The sequence below is a fragment of the Neoarius graeffei genome, chromosome 11 (genome assembly GCF_027579695.1).
Source record: "Neoarius graeffei isolate fNeoGra1 chromosome 11, fNeoGra1.pri, whole genome shotgun sequence".
Lineage (NCBI taxonomy): Eukaryota > Metazoa > Chordata > Actinopteri > Siluriformes > Ariidae > Neoarius > Neoarius graeffei.
In genome coordinates this window covers 77,601,626-77,626,007 of record NC_083579.1, presented here as the reverse complement: position 1 = coordinate 77,626,007, position 24,382 = coordinate 77,601,626, and the positions used below count along the sequence as shown (strand labels likewise).

The 24,382-nt window shown below is 43.1% G+C and overlaps 1 protein-coding gene across 1 annotated transcript in view; it reads left to right on the top strand.

Annotated features, from left to right (window-relative positions):
- Nucleotides 1-1,369: 1,369 nt before the first annotated feature.
- alk (ALK receptor tyrosine kinase) overlaps nt 1,370-24,382 on the top strand; it is a 225,471-nt gene continuing 202,458 nt past the window's right edge. The window contains exon 1 of the mRNA XM_060934731.1: nt 1,370-1,781. Within this exon, the coding sequence (XP_060790714.1) occupies nt 1,427-1,781 (355 nt within the window). The 5' untranslated portion in view covers nt 1,370-1,426. The remainder of the gene's footprint in view (nt 1,782-24,382) is intronic.

Genomic DNA, 24,382 nt, shown 5'->3' with positions numbered 1-24,382 from the left:
ATAATAATAATAATAATAATAATTCTTGAAAAATAAAAAAAAGATATGTTCTTACCATCAAATACTTTTATTCCATATTTTATTGCGTTTTTTTTTTGGGGGGGGGGTCTTCTTCTTTAGGGTTTTTTGCCATTTGGCAAACCAACTTAAAGGTCCATTACTGGGCTGGAGAGCGGAACAGGAGCTATTGGTGGTTGGGGAGGGACTATATTCTTTTAGCTATTTCTGTTTCTTTTAAATACTGGAGAACAATTTTTGGGTTTTTTTTTTGAGTGGAGTTTTTATTTCATCCTTGGTTGGTTCAGCAACATGAGCCGCCATTTTATTTTTTTTTCTACTCACAGTGTGTGTGTGTGTGTATATATATATATATATATATATATATATATAGTGTGTGTGTGTGGTCTATGTTTAGCCTCACAGTACAGTAGTCATGACATTATGGCAGCTGAGGCCATTGAAATGTCATCCTAATCAACATGCATTTAGTATTATATCAGTTCATATGCATTACGCCTCATCTAATTCATCAGTAAAATCACATTTATGATAAAAAGCAGAAGGAAATGTAATGATTGAAACAATGAAATTAGCTCTTGGTGCTTCATTACTTATGAGGTTGGATATAACATTGAGCAGAAGCTCGCTCTCTTACTGAATCCCTTTCTCAAGTCTGAGAACTGACCGAGGAAGGGTGTTTTTTTTTTTGTACTACTCCAGTCACAGGGGTTTAACAGCAACAGCTTCAACATCAAAAGAGCTCACATGCACAAACACTTCACGTACTCGTAATGAAACTCTTTCTCCAGTCACGTTACTGCTGCAATAGCTCACTAATATGTCATGAATGGTGTTCCCATTCATTGAAATGCCCAGGTCCTGATTTATATGCAGCCAGTTTAAGTTTAAGTGTTGCCACTTTGCATGAAATCTGTCTCCGTCTGCACTTTTATTTGGAACAACTGCAGCCTGGAGATGTCGTTTTGTCATGCTTCTCAGATCTAATTCACACTGAGTGAATCAGATGTCACTGTAAATCCTATGCGAAGATTAGAGGCCTGCTAACAAGCGTACAAACCCCCGCCAGCCAGGTGAGGAGGAGAAAGGGGTGGAGATGGTCAGGAAGGAGGGAGGGTCGGAGAGAAAGTGAAGAGAGAGAGAGAGAGAGAGAGAGAGTGCTATGGTGAGAGGGAGGGAATGATGAATGAGATAAGAAAAGTCATTGGTTTGTAGCCCAAAGGCAAAATGAAATCTATTCAATTTGCTTAATAAAATTAGCCTGGGCACTGACTGACTACATTATGACAGGCAATGTTTGGCTAGGCTCTCAGAAGCCAGATCACTGAGCAAGCACCTCTCCACCTGTCCATACATACACTCACGTCCTCTCACATCCACTGTACCGGAGCCGCTGCTCAAATAGCGCATGTGTGATACGGAAAGAGAACCTAAAATGGCTGAGGGAGTGGGCTTGGTGTCAGACAGCCAAGCTTCACCCTCTGCTAGCTCCCCAAAGATGACTGAACTGACCCAGGGAGAAGAAGAAGGGTACTCAGGGCCTGCTCTGACCCCGAACAGGTCTACTTCGTTTCTTCGCCGACCTTTCTGTCTGCTCCTGATGCTCATCTTGCTGGTTTTATCTTTCCTTGGCAGCTGGGCAGTGGTGCATCTCAGCCTGGGAGCTCGAGGAACACCGTTCAGGATCTCATCCGGTTACGACCAACCTGGAGAGCTAGAGACGGCGACTTACGACCCGCTCTTCATCACCAACTGCACCATGGGTAAGAAAGCTGGTTTATACTGCATGAGATTCTTGCGTTTCATCAGTTATCCTCAAGTGATTATTTTTTTTTTTTAATTGAAGCACCCAGTCATAACCTTTAACATCTTTATTATTTTAAATCTTAATGCATGCTGGAAATCATACCCAGGCTATTACTATCTATAAAGGTTAGATCTACAGTACACCATGTGGTCTTTACATTATAATGAAGAGTAACTTCATGTTTTCTTTTTAAATCTGAAAAGTGCTCTCTTCTGGAATATGCTGCTCAGATACAAACTTCTTTTTTTTTCTTTAACATTTAATTTTGTGCTGGAAAAAAAAAAAAACCCCGAACGTTTGGAACTCTGAAATGTTTTTGTACTGACTTGATAATGTTGAAGTCATAAAATAGAAATCTATAACAAAGTTTGTATGAAAAAAAATAGGAAATAGGGTGCCTAAGACTTAAACATTTTGTTTGTTTGTTTGTTTGTTTATAATATTACTCTTCTTTCCAATCATAAACATGAGAGATTATAAGCACGATTATGATGAATTATGAATATAGGCTTCATAGAAATGTTTCACGTTCTTATTGAATAAAAGCCGTCACGGTAGTGATGTAAAAACTTAATAGCACCCAGTGGACAGTAGTTCTAGCTGTAATTTAAATGGCAGGTTCATATTAATGCACTTGTTCTAATACACTAATGTTTCTAAAGTAAGAGCTAATTCAGAGACCTGCACTGGATGGAGGCCACTTTATAAGATCTAAAGCTAATAGTAATAAACCGATGGTGAAGTTTTGTGGAAGGAGATGTTTATTTAATATTTAGGTAAAAAAGTCCTGGGTGGCAACACTTTGTAACAGTCAGTAACTTTTCAGCCATTGGAGAGTCTTTAGGACTGAGGACCTTCATAGTCACCTTTTTTAGCTTGTTTTTATTCACTTCAAGCGTTTGAAAAAAGAGGCTGGTCAGGAGATGTCTCTTTATCGCTGCTATACAATAACTGATAACTGACGTAGACATGACCGTTATTTTCCTATAACAGAATTCACCATTGTGTTTTATTTCTTCCCTACTCATATAACTAATAATAATCAGTTTTCATATAAATACACGAGTTTGAAATGACAGCATGATGGCACAGTGGGTAGCTCGGGTTACTGTGTACGTTTCACATGTTCTCCTCATGTCTGCATGGTTCTGCTTCAGGTTCTCTAGTTTCCTCCACAACCTCCGAAAAACATCCCATGCAGGATTTATTCCTGCCTCAGTGCCCAGTGTCCCTGTAGACGCAAACACCATCACGATAATGAGATTGCTGAATATGATTTAAGGAATAAATACATGCTATTTTGAAGCAAGAAATGATCATGGCTCCTTTTATAAATCTTAAAAAAAAAAAAATCCATCATGTGCTTATTCATGGCTTGATACCATGTCTCTCAGACTACTGTATAAAGGAAGTCGAGACAGTGACTTGTTCTGTGACTTGCATGCCTCTGAGTACTACACTAAACACACTGAGATTATGATATTGAGTCAGTAACAAATCATGGGATTTCTCAACCAATAATTCAGCAGTTTTATTTTTACCAGTTATGAAAAACAAATATACCCAGCTGCTCTGGTTGCACAAGCCAGTCTATGCTTAGTGCCAATCCCAAGCCTGGAGAGATTGGGGAGGGTTGCGTCAGGAAGGGCATCCGGTGTAAAAAGCTATGCCAAATCAAATATGCGGATCATGATCCACTGTGGCAACCCCTAACTGGAGCAGCTGAAAGAAGAAGAAGAAGAAGAAATACAAAACCATCCTACTGAATGATTTCAAGATACTGAGCTTCAAAGTTTCAATTCAACTCTGCCTAATTGAAACTGATACAACATGTTCAGGGTTGTTTGTTTGTTTGTTTGTTTGTTTGTTTACAAAGGCTTTCACATGTAGTCATGTGCCAAATATTAAATGCATATATTTTCTTCTTTATTGAATTGCAACAGTACAATACAATGGGGGCGGCATGGTGGTGTAGTGGTTAGCGCTGTCGCCTCACAGCAAGAAGGTCCGTGTTCGAGCCCCGTGGCCGGCGAGGGCCTTTCTGTGCGGAGTTTGCATGTTCTCCCCGTGTCCGCGTGGGTTTCCTCCGGGTGCTCCGGTTTCCCCCACAGTCCAAAGACATGCAGGTCAGGTTAACTGGTGACTCTAAATTGAGCGTAGGTGTGAGTGTGAATGGTTGTCTGTGTCTATGTGTCAGCCCTGTGATGACCTGGCGACTTGTCCAGGGTGAACCCCGCCTTTCGCCCGTAGTCAGCTGGGATAGGCTCCAGCTTGCCTGCGACCCTGTAGAACAGGATAAAGCGGCTACAGATAATGAGATGAGATGAGATGAGACAATACAATGGACAGCCCAGGCAGCGATGCTGATTTCGGGTGCCATAAACACACATCGGGTCAACATTAACTTAACTTATACTTTAAGAAGAACTTGCTTACACTCAGAGTTCCAATTTCAAAGTAACACAATAATACATAAAAAAAAAAGAAAAGCCACATATCAAACATATTTATGAAACCAAACTTCACAATAGATAACATAGAAAAACATAGACATCATAACCCAATATTCACAATAAGTAACATAGACTTAGACTTTAAATGCATATATTTAGGGTCCTATATACTGTAAATTCATGGCTATCAGAAATTAAACTTTCTTAAATACACATTTTAGGGAGCGGGATTACTGGAAAGAAGAGCAATATTATAAACAAACAAACAAACTGGCAACTAAACAAACGAAACAAATAAAATGTTTAAGTCTTAGGCACCCTATTTCCTATTTTTTTTTTCATACAAACTTTGTTATAGAGTTCTGTTTTATGACTTATACATTATCGAGTCAGTACTAAAACATTTTAGAGTCCAAACGTTCGGGGGGTTCCAGCGCAAAATTAAATGTTGCAAAAAAAAAAATTGTATCCGAGCAGCGTATTCCATAAGAGAGCACTTTTCAGATTTAAAAATAAAGCATAATGAAGCCTGCTGGGTTTTGGTGTAAAATGAAGAAGTGAGTGTGACAGTCAAAGTGTCCAGAAGAACTGTGGCTGGTTCTGGAAGATGCTCAGGAAAACCTACAGATCATTTCCGCATAAAACTGCACACACTGGACCTGAGACTATAATTTTTTTTAAATTTTTTTAAAGCAAAGGGAATTTCATCTCACACCAAATACTGACTTTGATTCATTTATTATGGCTCACTGATTACGTACTGTTTACAGTATTATTTTAATGTTGAAACATTTCATTTCATTATTTTTAAGCTGTTTTTGGTCAACAGCATTTATTTACATGTGCCTAACACTTTTGCACACTACTGTATATCTGATTTTTTTTTTTCCCCAATATGCAGTCCACCATTTTGTGTTAGTAATGGGCTGAAAATGATTGCGGGTTTCGGAGTAGTGCCGGCTCTAATTATAAGCAGATTTGTAATTCTGTAATTATTTTTATTGCTGAAAAATATTGGTTGTGTTAAAAAAATTGCTGTTGATTTCAGAATTCTTGGAGGTGCATGTTTTCTTTAATTACATCGACAAATATTATACTGAAATCGGAGCTAGCAGTGTCACCTCACAGCAAGAAGGTTCCAGGTTCGAACCTCATGGCTGACGGGGGCCTTTGTGTGTGTAAGACATAAAAAATAATTATACAAATAGACAGCGAATAAATAAACAAACTCGCAAGTTTATTTATTTATTTGTTTAAACTGTATTCCATGGTTGGTTGTGGTGGCCTCCCACTCTTGAGTCAACCCTATAAAAATACAGTAGCAGTCAAAAGTCTGGACACACCTTCTAATCCAATGCTTTTCTTTATTTTTATTAATTAAAAGACACTTCTTCATGTCTTAAAGTAATGACGGATGTTGTTTCTCTTTACTTAGTTGAGCAGTTCTTGACATAATACTGTATGGATTACTACAGTTGTGGTGTTGAATAGGGATAATTACTGTATTTTTTATTATTTACTATTTACTGTTTGATCGCAAACGCATTAAGAAGGCAAGAAATTGCACTAATTAACTTTTGACGAAGCACACCTGTTAACTAAAAAGTATTCCAGGTGACAATCTCATGAAGCTGGTTAAGATAACGCCAGTAGTGTGCAAAGCATCATCAAGGGAAATGGTGGATATGACGAAGAATCTAAAACATGAAACATTTTTAACACTTCGTTGTTTACCACATAATTCCATATATGTTCCAGATGTTAGTTCATAGTTTTTATGTTTTCAGTATTGTAGTCAAAATACAGTAAAACTTACGAATGTGTAATTGTGGCCAAGCTTTTTTGACTGGTACTGTATATACTAAAGCCTCAGTCACAACCAGCCGTACGTGCTCCTACGGCCGGTCTACGTGCAAAAAACGCAAGAAACGCACGGAGGGCACACGTGAAACGTACGGAGGGCGTGCGTGTGACGTGCTGATTTTCGAGCCGTAGACTGGCCGCAGACCGGCCACAGAGGCTCTTTGTCATGTCATACAAACTCTACGGGCGCTTACGTTTTTTTTTCAGGTTGCAAGACAAACTTAGGGCCACCGTGCGTCTTTCTCCACGAACAAAAAAAAATGCAGCGATTTGGGAAACGCCAAAAATCGCACGGCCAAAAAGTCGTACGTCCGGTTGTGACCTAGGCTTAAGATAACCATAAACCCCAAAACTAACATAAGAAAAGAAATAATTCATTGCAAAACAAACAACCATTAAACATACAAACTCACAAGTACATTTCTTTCTGTTTGGATGTATCCATTTAAAATAAATTCCATACTTGGTAGTGGTGGACTCTCTCTCTCTCTCTCTCTCTCTCTCTCTCTCTATATATATATATATATATATATATATATATATATATATATATATATATATATATATATATATATATATATATTGTGGGCGGCACAGTGGTGTAGTGGTTAGCGCCGTCGCCTCACAGCAAGAAGGTCCGGGTTCGAGCCCCGTGGCTGGCGAGGGCCTTTCTGTGCGGAGTTTGCATGTTCTCCCCGTGTCCGCGTGGGTTTCCTCCGGGTGCTCCGGTTTCCCCCCCAGTCCAAAGACATGCAGGTTAGGTTAACTGGTGACTCTAAATTGAGCGTAGGTGTGAATGTGAGTGTGAATGGTTGTCTGTGTCTATGTGTCAGCCCTGTGATGACCTGGCGACTTGTCCAGGGTGTACCCCGCCTTTCGCCCGTAGTCAGCTGGGATAGGCTCCAGCTTGCCTGCGACCCTGTAGAACAGGATAAAGCGGCTAGAGATAATGAGATATATAATAAATTGTATTTAATTGGAATCGAGTCTATTATATGCTTCATCGCAGTGCTGGGTCCATTTGGTTATCTGACGGAATATTTGCAAGAGAGATCTATTATCTGTCATCCAATCATGATGAAACACTCAGTGCTTTGTCTGTGACTTGAGATACCTGAATTAAACATAACTGCTTCTGTGTCACTTCCCCATTTATTGTCTGACAAGCGCAGCTCAACATTCAAGCTCAAAGCCCCTCCATGCAAACACAGGCAAGATTTTTTTGTGTGTTTTTTCCCCCATTTTGCTTACCTTCTGCTTCTGATTCAGTAAAACACTCTATATAAAGCATCCCTTCAGACAAACCATGAAGTGCACCGTTTATGAGGCGTAAGTACACAAATGTATTGCTATAAATACTGCTAATTAAGAGCAACTTAATTTAAAGCTGTAGTAATAAAACTTTGTTGAAAAGTACACACGAGAGGCCACAGAGAAAAAAGAAGCCAAAAAAGCAAAAACAACACACACACACACACACACACACACACACACACACACAGTCATGCAAATCTCTAATTGTTCCAGGAATCTGGAGCCCATCCAGTTCTCCGTATTTGGATAATCAAATCCCACATGTCACTCTTCAGACAGTATGTACTTCCCAGAAGCACGTTGTGTACCTGCATGTCCTGGATGTTGTCCTTTTCGACTCGTCAGCATCCTGCATCAGATCGTAACAGATTGACATGCTTTATCCCTCAAGCACCTGCCACTGGAGCTCAAATTACATGTCACACAGCATGTGCTTGATGGACTGAATCTCAAAGCTCAGTCTTTAGGGGAGTAGGTACTGTATGTGTGTGTGTGTGTGTGTGTGTGTGTGTGTGTGTGTGTGTGTGTGTGTGTGTGTGTGTGTGTGATGAGGAAAGATGAGAAGTGTCGGTTCTGGTTGTTTTCTAAATTTAATGAAGTGCATATTGCATCAAGCTTTGCAGCGAAGATATGTCATCACTGTTTTGATACCATGGCTGAATTCATTAATTAAGCCTTTAATTCAGAGCATCTGATTCAATATGTTTGGGTTTGAGATATTAGCAAAGGTCCGTACACTGATCAGCCATAACATGATGACCACTGACAGGTGAAGAAGTGAATTACATTGATGATCTCATTACAGTGGCACCTGTCAAGGGGCGGGGTATATTAGGCAGCAAGAGAAGAAAACAGTTGGTTCTTGAAGTTGATGTGTTGGAAGCAGGAAAAATGAACAAGTGTAACGATCTGAGTGACTTTGACAAGGGCCAAATAGTGATGGTGAGATGACTGGGTCTGAGCATCTCCAAAATGGCACATCTTGTGGGGTGTTCCTGGTATGCAGTGGTTAGTACCGACCAAAAGTGGTCCAAGGAAGGACAACCGGTGAACCAGCAACAGGGTCGTGGGTGTCAAAGGTGCATTGATTGATTTGCATGGGGCATGAAGGCAAGCCCATATGGTCCAATCCCACAGAAGAGCTACTGTAGCACAAACTGCTAAAAAAGTTAACACTGACACTTTTCTGTTTTAGCCAATATTAACTTTTTCAGCAGTTTGGCCACATAGTGGATGATAATAACATTTACTGCTTTAAATACCGTGTGTGTACTAGTTCTATATTCACTTGGACTAAATTAATCTGAGAGATTGCTGATATCTGAACTCCTGATAGTTTTACTGGTGGAGAAGCCATGACCTAATGGTTAGAGAAGCAACTTTGGGACCAAAATATCACCGGTTTGATTCCCTGGACCAGCAGGAACGGTGTAAATGCCCTTGAGCAAGGCATCTAACCCCAAACTGCTCCCCCAGCTGTTTTGGTTATGTCGTACATCGTTCTGGATAAGAGCATTTGCTAAATGCCATTAACATAATGTAATGTAATGAACACACAGTAGAACAAAACTCATTCATCCATTACCTCTGCCAACTTTGTTGGAGGAGGTTATGGATTTGTCTTAATTTCTTTGTTTGTTTGGTGTTTGCCTGTTCCCAATGTAACTCAAAAAGTACTAGTGAACAGATTTTGATTAAATTTAGAGGACAGGTGAGCCATGGGCCAAGGAACAACTGATTAGATTTTGATGCAAATCCGGATATGTATGCAGATGCAGGATTTTTTTTTTTTTGTCTGTTTCCAACGTAACTCAAAAAGTAGTGAACGGATTGGGATGAATTTTGGTGTACAGCTTTAGTATTATCCTAGGCTCAAGTGGGTGTCATGGTGGTATAGTGGTTGGCACTGTTGCCTCACAGCAAGAAGGTTCTGGGTTCAAGCCCAGTGGCAGATGGGGCCTTTCTGTGTGGAGTTTGCATGTTCTTCCCGTGTCTGTGTGGGTTTGCTCTGGGTACTCTGGTTTCTCCCACAGTCCAAAGACATGCAGTTAGGTTAACTGGCTACTCTAAATTCTGATCAAGTTTGGAGAGTGATGGGCTCTGCCAAGTTTAAATGACCTCGACACACCAATGATGACATTTTAATAGTCCATCAGTGGTGCCCCTATGGCCCTTCCTGGCTTTGGGAAGAAGAGGTTCAAGTGATTGGATTTTAAGGTTGATAATATGTAGCTTAGCAGAGGTATGCACTCTTTGCCCCATGGGAAATTTAATATAGCCAGTTCACCTGCCAGCATGTTTTGGGAAGTGTGAAGAAACTGGACAACCAAAAAGAAACCCACACTGATCATGGATGTGGATGCAAACCTTCACACAGGCAGTAACCCGAGCTCAGGCTTGAACTAGAAACCCTATAGCTCTGAGTCAACAGTGCTACCTACCTCTGTGCCACCCAGAACAAATCTCTAGAGAGCAACATTTAAAGGTACCCAGTGACAGCCAAAACCACAAGTTGGCCTAGTGGTTAGTGTATCCACCTCTTGACCGGGAGGTTGCGAGTTCTACTTGCGGTTGGATCATACCAAAGACCATCGTAAAAATGGTACCTACTACCGTATGGCAAGGCATGCTGCAATACAGATGTGAGTGGGGAAGTCAAACTCTCATGGTTACCAGAGGGCCTGCCCTCCACTGTATAGGCGAGAGGCCGAAGGCTATAGAAATAGAGATCGGTGCCGCGCCCATAGACCTTAAAGAATTGGTTAGTACTGGAACAGGAGACTGCCTGGGAAGACCAGAGTCTGGCGTGAGAGGGACTTTGACTTTTTGAGTGACAGCCAAAGTGATTCACAATAAATAAAGTTATTCACTCATTAAATGCTTTATTAAAACACACTCTAAGTGAATATATACTTGGTTCAAACTGAAAATTGATTATTTTCCTGGAAGAGTATGTTCTGAAATACTTGACCTGACTTTATTTGGATCCACAATTAGCTTGACATTTCTGTTAGCTATTCTCCCTGTGGTCCTATACATGAAATACAATACAATATCACATGACAGACAGGGAAACTACAGAACAATCACACTAAAATACATAAAATACATAATCATACTGCAGAAATAAAAGAAAAATACAAGTTCATTCATTAACTCTCCTGTCGTGTGTTGTATTCCATTGATGAAACATACCGTAGAGGAAGCATTTCCTTTCAGCATTGGTTTTAGGTTTTGGCAGTTTGATGGAGTTTGTTGTTGTTGATCGAGTTTGGTACCGACTGTTGTTTGACTGGAAGGTGAGTTGGTTGTACAATGTTTTCGGCACTCCAGTGTGTACTATCCTACAAAATGTGGCAAAGCTCCTGTGTTGGATTCTCTCACTCACCGGTAACCAGCCTAAGATGTGTAGCATTGTTGCACTGTCTGTCTTGGTATCACATCCTAGGGCAAACCTTGCTGCTCTATTTTGCGCTACTTGGAGGCATTTGATGTTTTTAGCTGTTGTGTTTCCCCATACGGGAGAGCAGTAATCCAAGTGAGAGAGTACCAGGGTTTGTGCCAGGTCCTTTCTTATCTTAGGAGGTAGTTTGTTTCTAATCCTGTTTAGCTGACTCATGCTTGCATTACACTTCTTCACTATGTGACAGTCCCAGGTCAGGTGCTGATCTACATGTACTCCTAATAGCTTTACGGCTGGGACCTGCTCCAACTGTTGTCCCCTGAGCTCTAGTTCTAGCGGTGGTACTTTCCCTGTTCGCTTGGTTGTTCCCACTAGCATCGATTTTGTTTTCCCATTGTTCAACTTAAGCAAGTTGTTGTCGGACCATTTCGCGACATTCTCTAGGTCAAGTCCAAGTCCCTAATGTTCGAGTCCAAGTCAAGTCCAAGTCATGAAGAAAATTTCGAGTCGTGTCCAAGAACAGGACTCCAACCGCACCATTTGACGGTGGCTGTTGCTGCCTTTATGTGAAAGCGTCTCTGCTACTGTGTTGGACTAACGTTCCTGCTTGACTGCGCTATTTTAGTTAATAGGCTACAGATAAAAAGCTTGTTCATCACTCAGCAAGCCCCGCCCACTATCAACAGGGCAAATAACATGAGAGAGGATTAACACTAGCTAGTTCATCGCTCAGCAAGCAAGCCCCGCCCACTATCAACAGGGTAATGAACATAGCGTGTCACTTCCTTCTCTGGGTGGAGTCTTACCAAATGACAATTGAAGTTCAAGGTTGTCCCCGTCATCTCCTCGATAGTTCTTCTACATACCGTATGGAACACATAGCAGTGCATTTTCCCCCACTGCACGAGAATCTGTATAAACAAAGCGGACAATCCTAGGGGCGTCTCTCCAGGCATTTTAGCGCCATTAACGTTAGTTTGTTCCTGAACATGACGTATGAACAGGTGAATGTGCATTCTCTTGCACAAAATTAGTATAAAAATTAATGTAGATATAAATATCTTATGCCAAATTATTATGGCATGTTACAAAAAATAATGAAAAAATCCGAGTCCTCGTCTCCAATTTATGAGTCCGAATGCAATTAATGCACGAGTCCGAGTCCAAGTCCGAGTCATCAGTGCTCAAGTCCAAGTCAAATCACAAGTCCTTAAATTAGGGCACGAGTCGGACTTGAGTACTACAAGCCTGCTTCAACCCTTAGCAGAGGTTTAGTTTGGTTTACTTGAGCTGAAATATCCCCTTGGTAATATTAGAAAATACCCTTTTGTCTCAGTTAACCAATGTAGTATTTAGTGCCATTGTCTCTTGAAGTTTTCTTTTTCCTTAGGTTCTGGATTGTTTCATTTTACGATTCAGGTACTGATCAACTATTCATGAAATGTTAAATGACTCACCGTTTGTTTCTGTGAGTCAGGTGCATTAATACCCCCAGACAACCCTGATTTTTATCAAACTGACACCATGAAAACCATATCTGGAAGCCCGAGTCAAGTTCTGTGTGAGTTTGATGAGATCCATTTATATTCACAAGATCTCCACTCATTCTGAAGTGCATGAGTGACTGCAGTTAGCACACACAGATCCCTGATGGTGAGAAGAATGGAGAGACATTTAATCACTAATTTATGCTCCCTATTGGCCTCCTGGCTAAAGCAGGAGTGTCCCTGTGAAGTGTTTCTTCTTCTCATTTATTCAACTTGTCTTTATAATTAATCTGTCTTGTATGAAGCAAAAGGTTAAACACGTTCAACAGAAAGGATGAAGTTATACAACACAGCAGTGATTGAATAGGTTATTCTATTAGCAGTTTGGCAAAGCTGGATTTTGGAGAATGGAGATATCCAGCATAAAATATACATCATATACAAAATATACAAAATCAGAAAAAGTTGGAATCTCATCTCATTATCTCTAGCAGCTTTATCCTGTTCTACAGGGTCGCAGGCAAGCTGGAGCCTATCCCAGCTGACTACGGGCGAAAGGCGGGGTACACCCTGGACAAGTCGCCAGGTCATCACAGGGCTGACACATAGACACAGACAACCATTCACACTCACATTCACACCTACGGTCAATTTAGAGTCACCAGTTAACCTAACCTGCATGTCTTTGGACTGTGGGGGAAACCGGAGCACCCGGAGGAAACCCACGCGGACACGGGGAGAACATGCAAACTCCGCACAGAAAGGCCCTCGCCGGCCACGGGGCTCGAACCCGGACCTTCTTGCTGTGAGGCGACGGCGCTAACCACTACACCTCCTCGTTATTGTCTTTGCTTGACAAAATGACCATTTTCAATCAAATAAAATCATAGCCATGGTAATAATTTTCTTCATGAAAACATAAAAAAACCTTTCAGTCATTAAAATGTAAATGCAACTTCAAAGTACCCAGTTTCAATTTTCACTCTGAACATTTTAGTTAAGACACAGGCGCTTTATTGTTTCGGCTTAATCTGTAAGCAAAAAAAGTTACTTTGAGTTTCGAGGAAAATAATTAATGTGTGATTTTTTTTTAATTTTATGTAATTTTATTTAATTGTTATTTATTTATTTATTTATTTAATGTGTAGTTTTATTTGTACCCCAAGTCTCGTTTTTCATAGCCTGTCAGATAAAAATATTTATAGTTTGCATATACTACAGGTATGAATGTGGGCAGTACGGTGGTGTAGTGGTTAGTACCGTTGCCTCACAGCAAGAAGGTTCTGGGTTCAAGCCCAGTGGCTGATAGGGGCATTTCTGTTCTCCCTGTGGGTTTGCTCCGGTTTCCCCCACAATCCAAAGACATGTAGGTTAGACTAATTGGTGGATCTAAATTGACCGTAGATGTGAATGGTTGTTTGTCTCTATGTGTCAGTCCTGTGATGACTTGTCCAGGGTGTACCCCGCCTCTCGCCCATAGTCAGCTGGAATAGGCTCCAGCTTGCCTGTGACCTTGCACAGCATAAGTGGCTACAAATAATGGATGGATGGATGGATGGATGGATATACTATGAACGTATTAGTGTAGCCAAAAAAAGTTCTCATAAGAATTGCAAGACTTTTGGTTATTGTTCCATAATTACACCCTGTGAGCACTTCACAGTGATTTATGGATTAGATTTCTCGCCTTTTTTCTCTTAGAAACATTTACCCTTTTCAAAAAATGATAACATGAAATGAAGAAACATTGAGAATCCTAATAGTGCTCGGCTGTCGGTCAATCAGAGTCTAGCACCCTTGTAATGTATGGGTGTCAAGCGCTCTTGAAATATATGGGTGTCAAGGGCATGGTAATCGTATCTGAGAGCACCATTCACCATTCACACCTCGTTCACTCCTGCCATCAGTACAGTTTTTTTTTCCTTCTGTTGAATCTCTAGCACGTCTGGGTATAAGCCTTGAGCTTGTTGGATCTGATTTTCTACAGGGCAACCAATCTATATTCAAAAGCGTATTAGTATCTTGCAAAATGATGTGTAATATAGAGATGTATACATTTTTCAAATGCACGAGAATCATAGAAGCATGGAAAGTGTCAAAGGTAGTAATTTACCACATACCCAACAATGAATTGTGACTGGCTTTATAGGAATATCTAAAATCCGTGTTGCATATGTGTGTATTCACAGTCAACCACTAGGTTTGGACATACATTGTGCCAGCTGCCTACATGAATAACCTTCTTCATCACTTAGCCATACAGCAGAGTACATACATTTATCGGTGGCGGCAACGTCCTCCTTGTGAGAATTGAACCCCTAACCTCATGCTTCCTCATCTATTTCCCTGCCTACTAAATCAAGCAGCTCCCAGAGTCTAATACAGTGTTACACCACTGCTTCCCACCCTCACTTAGGGTACACAAGCATGGCGAGCTTTCCCCTAGCCATCAATCATCGTGCCGCAGGAGACGGTGGGAAATGAGCTGTGCCGAGGATGGACGAGCAGAGAACAGGGGTGCAAAGAAAGTCCAGTAGGGACAGCACTTAGTGGGTCTTGAGCAAAACTTGTGCAGTACTTGCTCAAGGCAATCGACAAAGGATTCACAATAAGTATTGCACAGTGAACAACCTTCTGAAACTGTGAATGATCCAGTTTCACCCCACTGCAGAATTACCCTGGCCCATTAAATAGATCGAGCTTCTTCTTAATGATGCTGTTTTTTTTTTTTTTTAAATTTGTAGACTGCTTTTAACGTTTAACTTTGACTGTTTATCGTATTCATCTTATTCTTTTTTTATGCCTTCAACCAAGTTTCAGCCGACCAAAGTTTCATTGTACTATGCGTAATGACAATAAAGGTTCATTCATTAAAGGTGCAGTCAGTGATTTTAGCAAATGTTGGATGAAACTAGTCATTTTGAAACTTACAATTCAGACAAATATAAAAGAAGAAGAAGCCTTTATTTGTCACATGTACGCTCAAGCACAGTGAGATTCCTCCTCTGCATTTAACCTATCTGAAGTAGTGAACACTTGCTCAAGGGCACTTCAGCCATGATGACAGAGGGAGGGGGAAGTGCTGTTCATTCGTTCAACTCCACTCATGTTTTTCTTGCTGGTCATGGGAATCAAACCAATGACCCTTTGAGCCCAAGGCTGCATCTCTAACCTGCAGTCCGTATAGCCCCTCCCTTTACTATTCAAAGTCAACAGTAAATGTGCAAAGTGAATGCAAGAAAATTTTTTTTTTTCAGTTGACCAGCAATATGATTAACAGACCAACACGGAGATTCTTCCTTGTCCTGATTGGTTGAATAATGGTGGTCCTCATCATTGTTTTTGTTTGAATTTTTTTTTCCTTCTGGCTTATAGATCCTATGCCACCAGATGTTTGAGATAGATAGATAGATAGATAGATAGATAGATAGATAGATAGATAGATAGATAGATAGATAGATAGATAGATAGATAGATAGATAACTTTGTCATTCACTTGTACATTCAGAATGTACATTTGAACAAAATTTCATGCCACTGGCTTCAGGCTTGTAGTTCTCGAGTCTGACTCGTGCCCTAATTTCAAGGATTTGTGACTTGACTTGGACTTGAGCACTGATGACTCAGACTTGGACTCGGACTCGCACATTAACTGCATTAGGACTCGGAAAATGGAGACGAGGACTCGGATTTTTTCTTTATTTTTTGTAACATGCCATAATAATTTGGCATAAGATATTTATATCTACATTAATTTTGTACTAATTTTGTACAAGACTGTCACACCTGTGCGCGTTGGCGCATGCATCAAATAGACTCTCAGGCGCGCTCCGGACAGCGTGCGTGCCAAGTGGACTCTCACACGCACGCCATAAACGACTCGCACTTACACAGGCTTAAGGCGCAATCAGCGTGCCGATATAAAACCTGTGAAAACACACTTACTTTGCAAAGTATTGAGTAGCATTGCTGACACATTACCGAGCCTTATTTCCTTGTTTGGTTTACTGAGCCCTGATTTCCTGTTTCTTGTCTTTGATTCTGCCGAGTCTACAATAGCCTGTTTGTGTCTCACTCGACCTACTGCCTCTTTCATCGTTTTACGATTTTGCCTGCCGTTCTGGAGTGTTTACCGTCTTCACTTGTATTAATAAACACACCTTCTGCACTTACATCCGTCTCCCAACCATCTCTGACAGAATAATTCACACTCCCTGATAAAGAGAAGCACATTCACCTGTTCATACGGCATGGTCAAGAACAAACTAATGTTAATGGCGCTGAAACAGACACCGTCAAATGGTGCGGGTGGAGTCTTGTTCTCAGACTTGACTCAGCTCAATAGTGGATTAAACTCAGATTTGACTCAGTTTTTTTTTAATGACTCAGACTTGAACACTGGGGACTCGAGACTGGACTTGGACTCGAGGTTTAGTGACTTGACTACAACACTGAGAAGAACTATCAAGAAGATGATGGGGACAACCTCGAACTTCAATCGTCATTTGGTAAGACTCCACCCAGAGAAGGAAGTGACACGCTATGTTCATTGCCCTGTTGATAGCGGGGCTTGCTTGCTGAGTGATGAACTAGCTAGTGTTAACCCTCTCTCATGTTATTTGCCCTATTGATAGTGGGCGGGGCTTGCTGAGTGATGAACAAGCTTTTTATCTGTAGCCTGTTAACTAAAATGGGGCAGTCGAGCAGGAACGTTAGTCCAACACAGTAGCAGAGATGCTTTCACATAAAGGCAGCAACAGCCACCGTCAGTGTTCACAGCGAAAGCGAGTTTTACTACCCTGAGGAAGACAAAATAAAATAAAACATTTTGGGAGAAAGCTAAAAACCTCTAACTTGCTAACGCCGAGCAAAAACATGGCTGAATCCTGAATGACTCCTATTTGTATAAATAGGGGACTACATAGGCAGCAAAATGTAGGTTTTTTTTTTCCTGCCATGGAAGTGCACTTGTATACCGAGGAGGAAGCAATTTGCATTACAGCCGTGAATGAGGATTCAAAATGGCGGCTCAGCTCGGTTTTCCCTTTCGGGCGCTCTCGTTTTCTGTTAGAATTTGGTAAAGAAAAAAATAAATATATTATTTACCAGCTTAAGGTCGGTCCATATGGTGAAATACTGTGATCTCGGCCTTGAATACTGACCTCGGCCCAGAGGGCCTCGCTGAGTACTTTCAAGACCTTGGTCACGGTATTTCACCATACGGACCTCCCAGCTGGTAAATGACATATATATATATATATATATATATATATATATATATATATATATATATATATATATATATATTGCCCACCCAAATCACTTTATAATTGGAGTCCAAAAACCTCTGAATATTAGTATACAATAGTTTGGTGGACAACAACTGGATTCTAGCAGCTGTTTATATGATGGTTAGATCTCCATCCATCCATTATCTGTAGCTGCTTATCCTGTGCAGGGTCGCAGACAAGCTGGAGCCTATCCCAGCTGACTATGGGCAAGAGGCAGGGTACACCCTGGACAAGTCGCCAGGTCATCGAAGGGCTATGGTTAGTTCTCATCTCATCTCATTATCTCTAGCCGCTTTATCCTTCTACAGGGTCGCAGGCAAGCTGGAGCCTATCCCAGCTGACTACGGGCGAAAGGCGGGGTACACCCTGGACAAGTCGCCAGGTCATCACAGGGCTGACACATAGACACAGACAACCATTCACACTCACATTCACACCTACGGCCAATTTAGAGTCACCAGGTAACCTAACCTGCATGTCTTTGGACTGTGGGGGAAACCGGAGCACCCGGAGGAAACCCACGCGGACACGGGGAGAACATGCAAACTCCACACAGAAAGGCCCTCACCGGCCACGGGGCTTGAACCCGGACCTTCTTGCTGTGAGGCAACAGCGCTAACCACTACACCACCGTGCCACCCATGGTTAGTTCTGATCCAGTAATTTTATTGGACAAGTGGCGTTCCATGAGTATAATCACACTGGGATAGTTCACTGTTTGTTTCATGCTGTTTGTCTGTGTTTGCCACATAACATCCCAATTATACTAATAGTCTGCAACACTGAAACTGTTCCTACAGTAGTGTTAGCAACATCATCATCATCATCATAGGGGAAGCCATGGCCTAATGGTTAGAGAAGCAGCTTTGGGGCCAAAACATTGTTGGTATAATTCCCTGGACTAGCAGGAATGGCTGAAGTGCCTTTAAGCAAGGCACCTAGCCCCCAAGCATAACTATGGCATCACTTGTTTTCCGCAATGCATTATGGGGGATAGCCGGGGTCGGTAGTTGAGCGATATGAAGGATGTCAGATTAATTTTATGTGAGATGAATGATTTTTCCGTGCTCTGTCATGGAAGACAATGAAATTGGTGATTTAAAGAGGTGGATAACATGTTGAGGGTTTACAGCAGGGAAATTAGAATCCAAATCAAGCTTGGTGAGAAGGTAAGAGTCTAGACCGAGTCTACCACACTGTACAACAGCAAGAAATCTCAGAATGTCTTATTTCTGAGGACATATATTACACCAGCTAAACTTTATCGAGAAAACAAGTCGATCTGAATATGGTGAATTGGCGTGGAGCAGCGCTCTTGTGGGGGATTCATGGGTGAATAATGGTCCGAGTGATAAACGAGTGATTAGTTAAATAAAACTTGATATCAGGAAACATTATAGAAAAAAAAATCTTTGGAAATCAGCTGATCTGCCTTGTCATGTTCAGTATAAATGCATTTACTTCAATAAATGCTGCTAGTGAGGTACACTGAACATTATACATACCCGAAAGAGAACCTTTGGTGGTTTGGGAGTTTTATCGGTCCGACAGGCTCGTTCGGCTGCCGAGTGCTTCAGTATGTCGAGAGGCAAAGGCCGAAGAATGCTTGTTTGTTTTATAGGCTTTGGAATATCGCTAGTTTCAAACGATGTACAGTGTTGATTGTTATAATCTTCTATAACCAAAGGCCGTTCTGCAGACCATGGAAATATTGCTGGGTCACAGTTTAAGTACGTCTTTTCCTCACCAGAGAAATGTAAGCTACAAACACTTGTCTATTTCGATTCAGTTTGAAGGTTTCCATTGCAGATTAAAATTATCCATTTCTTTCTTCTCTTCTCCTCGACTGGCAGTTGATAAAAGCTCAAATTAGGTGTTCTCTTTGTTGTGGAGACGCAGTAAGGCACACAGCAGTTCACTTTAGGTGGCATGGTTAAAACCGGTTGGACAGAACAATGTAGTGTTTAACAAAGGTGAAAGTAAACAATACGGCGGAGCTGATCCCAGGTATTGCCCATAATGCATTGCGGTAAACAAGCGATGACGTAGTTATGGGTTAGGGTCACTGCTCCCCAGGCTGCTCTAGATATGTTGTACACCACTCTGGATAACAGTGTCTGCTAAATGCCTGTAATGTAATCATCAGTGGACATGACAAACAATATATATATATATATATATATATATATATATATATATAATTTTAAATACTGTATAACTTTTGACTTAAAACATGAAAGCTCATCGGATGAAGATAAAAAGGAAGAAGAGAAGCCAATTTTACTGGAAGTAGCTTTAACAGGAATGTACAAATAGCCAGCTAGCCACATAGCTATAAAGTGACTGCAGCTTCCCTTATCAAAAAGAAGTATAGTTCAAGTTCATTTTATTAAGTATACTTAAGTAAAGTTAAAGTATATTTCCTTAAGTATACTTTTGTATACCAAGTATACTGAATGTACTTACAGTATACTTGTAAGTAAACAATCTAATACTTCGTCTCGTCTCGTCTCGTCTCGTCTTCTTCCGCTTTATCCGGGACCGGGTCGCGGAGGCAGCAGTCTAAGCAGGGAAGCCCAAACTTCCCTTTCCCCGGACACCTCGGCCAGCTCCTCGGGAAGAACACCGAGGCGTTCCCAGGCCAGCCGAGAGACATAGTCCCTCCAGCGTGTCCTGGGTCTTCCCCGGGGCCTCCTCCCGGGGGGACATGCCTGGAACACCTCCCCAGGGAGGCGTCCAGGAGGCATCCGAAAAAGATGCCCGAGCCACCTCAGCTGATTCCTCTCGATGTGGAGCAGCAGCGGCTCTACTCCGAGCTCCTCCCGAGTGACTGTGCTTCTCACCCTATCTCTAAGGGAGCGCCCAGCCACCCTGCGAAGGAAACTCATTTCGGCCGCTTGTATCCGCGATCTTGTCCTTTCGGTCATTACCCAAAGCTCATGACCATAGGTGAGAGTCGGAACGTAGATCGACCGGTAAATTGAGAGCTTCGCCTTTTGGCTCAGCTCCTTCTTCACCACAACGGACCGGTAAAGCGACCGCATCACTGCGGAGGCTGCACCGATCCGCCTGTCGATCTCACGCTCCATCCTTCCCTCACTCGTGAACAAGATCCCGAGATACTTAAACTCCTCCACTTGAGGCAGAACTTCTCCACCAACCTGGAGAGGGCAAGCCACCCTTTTCCGGTCGAGAACCATGGCCTCGGACTTGGAGGTGCTGATTCTCATCCCAGCCGCTTCACACTCGACTGCAAACCGCCCCAGTGCATGCTGAAGGTCCTGGTTTGAAGAAGCCAACAGGACAACATCATCCGCAAAAAGCAGAGATGAAATCCTGTGGTTCCCAAACAGGATTCCTTCTGGCCCCTGGCTGCGCCTAGAAATTCTGTCCATAAAAATTATGAACAGAACCGGTGACAAAGGGCAGCCCTGCCGGAGTCCAACATGCACTGGGAACAGGTCTGACTTACTGCCGGCAATGCGAACCAGACTCCTGCTCCGTTCGTATAGGGACCGGACAGCCCTTAGCAAAGAGCCCCGAACCCCATACTCCCGAAGCACCCCCCACAGAATACTACGGGGGACACGGTCGAATGCCTTCTCCAGATCCACAAAGCACATGTGGACTGGTTGGGCAAACTCCCATGAACCCTCGAGCACCCTATGAAGGGTATAGAGCTGGTCCAGTGTTCCGCGACCAGGACGAAAACCGCATTGTTCCTCCTGGATCCGAGGTTCGACTATTGGTCGAATTCTCCTCTCCAGTACCCTGGAGTAAACCTTCCCTGGGAGGCTGAGAAGTGTGATTCCCCTATAATTGGGGCACACTCTCCGGTCCCCTTTCTTAAAAAGAGGGACCACCACCCCAGTCTGCCACTCCAGAGGCACTGTCCCTGACCGCCACGCGATGTTGCAGAGGCGTGTCAACCATGACAGCCCCACAACATCCAGAGACTTGAGATACTCAGGGCGGATCTCATCCACCCCCGGTGCCTTGCCACCGAGGAGCTTGCAAACCACCTCAGTGACTTCGGCTTGGGTAATGGACGAGTCCACCTCTGAGTCATCAGCCTCAGTCTCCTCAGTGGAAGACATGACGGTGGGATTGAGGAGATCCTCAAAGTATTCCTTCCACCGCCCGACAATGTCCCCAGTCGAGGTCAACAGCTCCCCACCCGCACTGTAAACAGTGTTGGCAGAGTACTGCTTCCCCCTCCTGAGGCGCCGGACGGTTTGCCAGAATTTCTTCGAGGCCGACCGATAGTCCTTCTCCATGGCCTCCCCGAACTCCTCCCAGTTCCGAGTTTTTGCCTCCGCAACTGCCCGAGCTGCAGCACGCCTGGCCTGCCGATACCCGTCAGCTGCCTCGGGAGTCCTGGAGGTTAACATGGCCCGATAGGACTCCTTCTTCAGCTTGACGGCATCCCTTACTTCCGGTGTCCACCACCGGGTTCGGGGATTGCCGCCACGACAGGCACCGGAGACCTTGCGGCCACAGCTCCGAACAGCTGCGTCCACAATGGAGGTAGAGAACATGGTCCACTCAGACTCAATGTCCCCCGCCTCCCTCGGAAGCTGGGAAAAGCTCTCCCGGAGGTGGGAGTTAAAGACCTCCCCGACAGAGTGCTCGGCCAGACGTTCCCAGCAGACCCTCACCATACGTTTGGGCCCGCCAGGTCTGTCCAGCTTCCTCCTCCGCCAGCGGATCCAACTCACCACCAGGTGGTGATCAGTTGACAGCTCAGCCCCTCTCTTCACCCGAGTGTCCAAGACATAGGGCCGGAGATCAGATGAAACGACTACAAAGTCTATCATTGACCTCCGACCTAAGGTGTCCTGGTGCCACGTGCACTTATGGACACCCCTATGCTCGAACATGGTGTTCGTTATGGACAAACCGTGACTAGCACAGAAGTCCAATAACAAAACACCACTCGGGTTCAGATCGGGGAGGCCGTTCCTCCCAACCACGCCCCTCCAGGTGTCACTGTCATCTCCCACGTGAGCATTGAAGTCCCCCAGTAACACAATGGAGTCCCCAGTCTGAGCACTCCTCAGTACCTCTCCCAGGGACTCCAAGAAGGCCGGATACTCTATACTGCTATTTGGGCCATAGGCACAAACAACAGCAAGAGCCCTCTCCCCAATCCGAAGGCGCAGCGAGGCGACCCTCTCGTTCACTGGGGTAAACTCCAACACATGGCGGCTGAGCTGGGGAGCTATAAGCAAGCCCACACCAGCCCGCCGCCGCTCACCACGGGCGACTCCAGAGAAGTGGAGAGTCCAGCCCCTCTCGAGGAGCTGGGTTCCAGAGCCCAAGCTGTGCGTGGAGGTGAGCCCGACTATCTCTAGCCGGTACCTCTCAACCTCCCGCACAAGCTCAGGCTCTTTCCCCCCCAGCGAAGTGACATTCCATGTCCCAACAGCCAGCTGCTGTGTCCGGGGATCAGGTCGTCGAGGCCCCTGCCTTCGACTGCCACCCAATCCACATTGCACCAGTCCCCTACTGCTACCTCTGTGGGTGGTGAACCCACAGGAGGTCGGGCCCACGTCACCTCTTCGGGCTGAGCCCGGCCGGGCCCCATGGGCAAAGGCCCGGCCACCAAGCGCTCGCATACGAGCCCCAACCCCGGGCCTGGCTCCAGGGTGGGGCCCCGGCTGCGTCATCCCGGGCGACGTCACGGTCCTCGGATTTTTCTCCATAGGGGTTTTGGTGAACTGCTCTTAGTCTGGCCTGTCACCTAGGACCTGTCTGCCTTGGGAAACCCTGACAGGGGCATAATGCCCCCGACAACATAGCTCCTAGGATCATTCAAGCACACAAACCCCTCCACCACAATAAGGTGGCAGTTCAAGGAGGGGCAATCTAATACTTCTTGGGACTAAATTGGCCCATGTTTAGTTTATAAAACGTATACTTTAAGTCTAAGAGAAGTAAACTCTGAGTATACAACTAGTATTTTTTTATTTTGTACTGCAAGTATACCACAAGTAAACTTATATACTAATAGTTTACTAGTTCTATACTTGTAGTCCACTCTTTAGTTTACAAAAGCATACTTCATAGTATACTGGAAATATACTATGGGTTTACTTGTTTTATACTTCTAGTCCACTTTTTAGTTTACTAAAGTATACTCTGTAGTATACTGGAAATTTTGTTTGAATTTTTTTGAATTTATTTATTTATTTCGAACATGTATAAAAAATGTATGTAACTATTTGTACATACAAAAAAAAGAAAATGAGAAATTAAAAAATAAAATAACGTAAAGAGCTAAGACATTACAAAATACCACACATTGTTCGAAAAAGGAGTGGGAAGAAGTACAATACTTTTTTAATTTCCCACCCCTTTTTAACTACCCCAAAATCCAAACTACATTAATACACCTATAAAAATATATACCATATATACACTTCATGAATATCTATATAAATCTATGACATACCATATATACACTTCATAAATATCTATATAAATATTTAATTACGGCGGCACGTTGGTGTAGTGGTTAGCGCTGTCGCCTCACAGCAAGAAGGTCCGGGTTCGAGCCCTGTGGCCGGTGAGGGCCTTTCTGTGTGGAGTTTGCATGTTCTCCCCGTGTCCGCGTGGGTTTCCTCTGGGTGCTCCGGTTTCCCCCACAGTCCAAAGACATGCAGGTTAGGTTAACTGGTGACTCTAAATTGAGCGTAGGTGTGAATGTGAGTGTGAATGGTTGTCTGTGTCTATGTGTCAGCCCT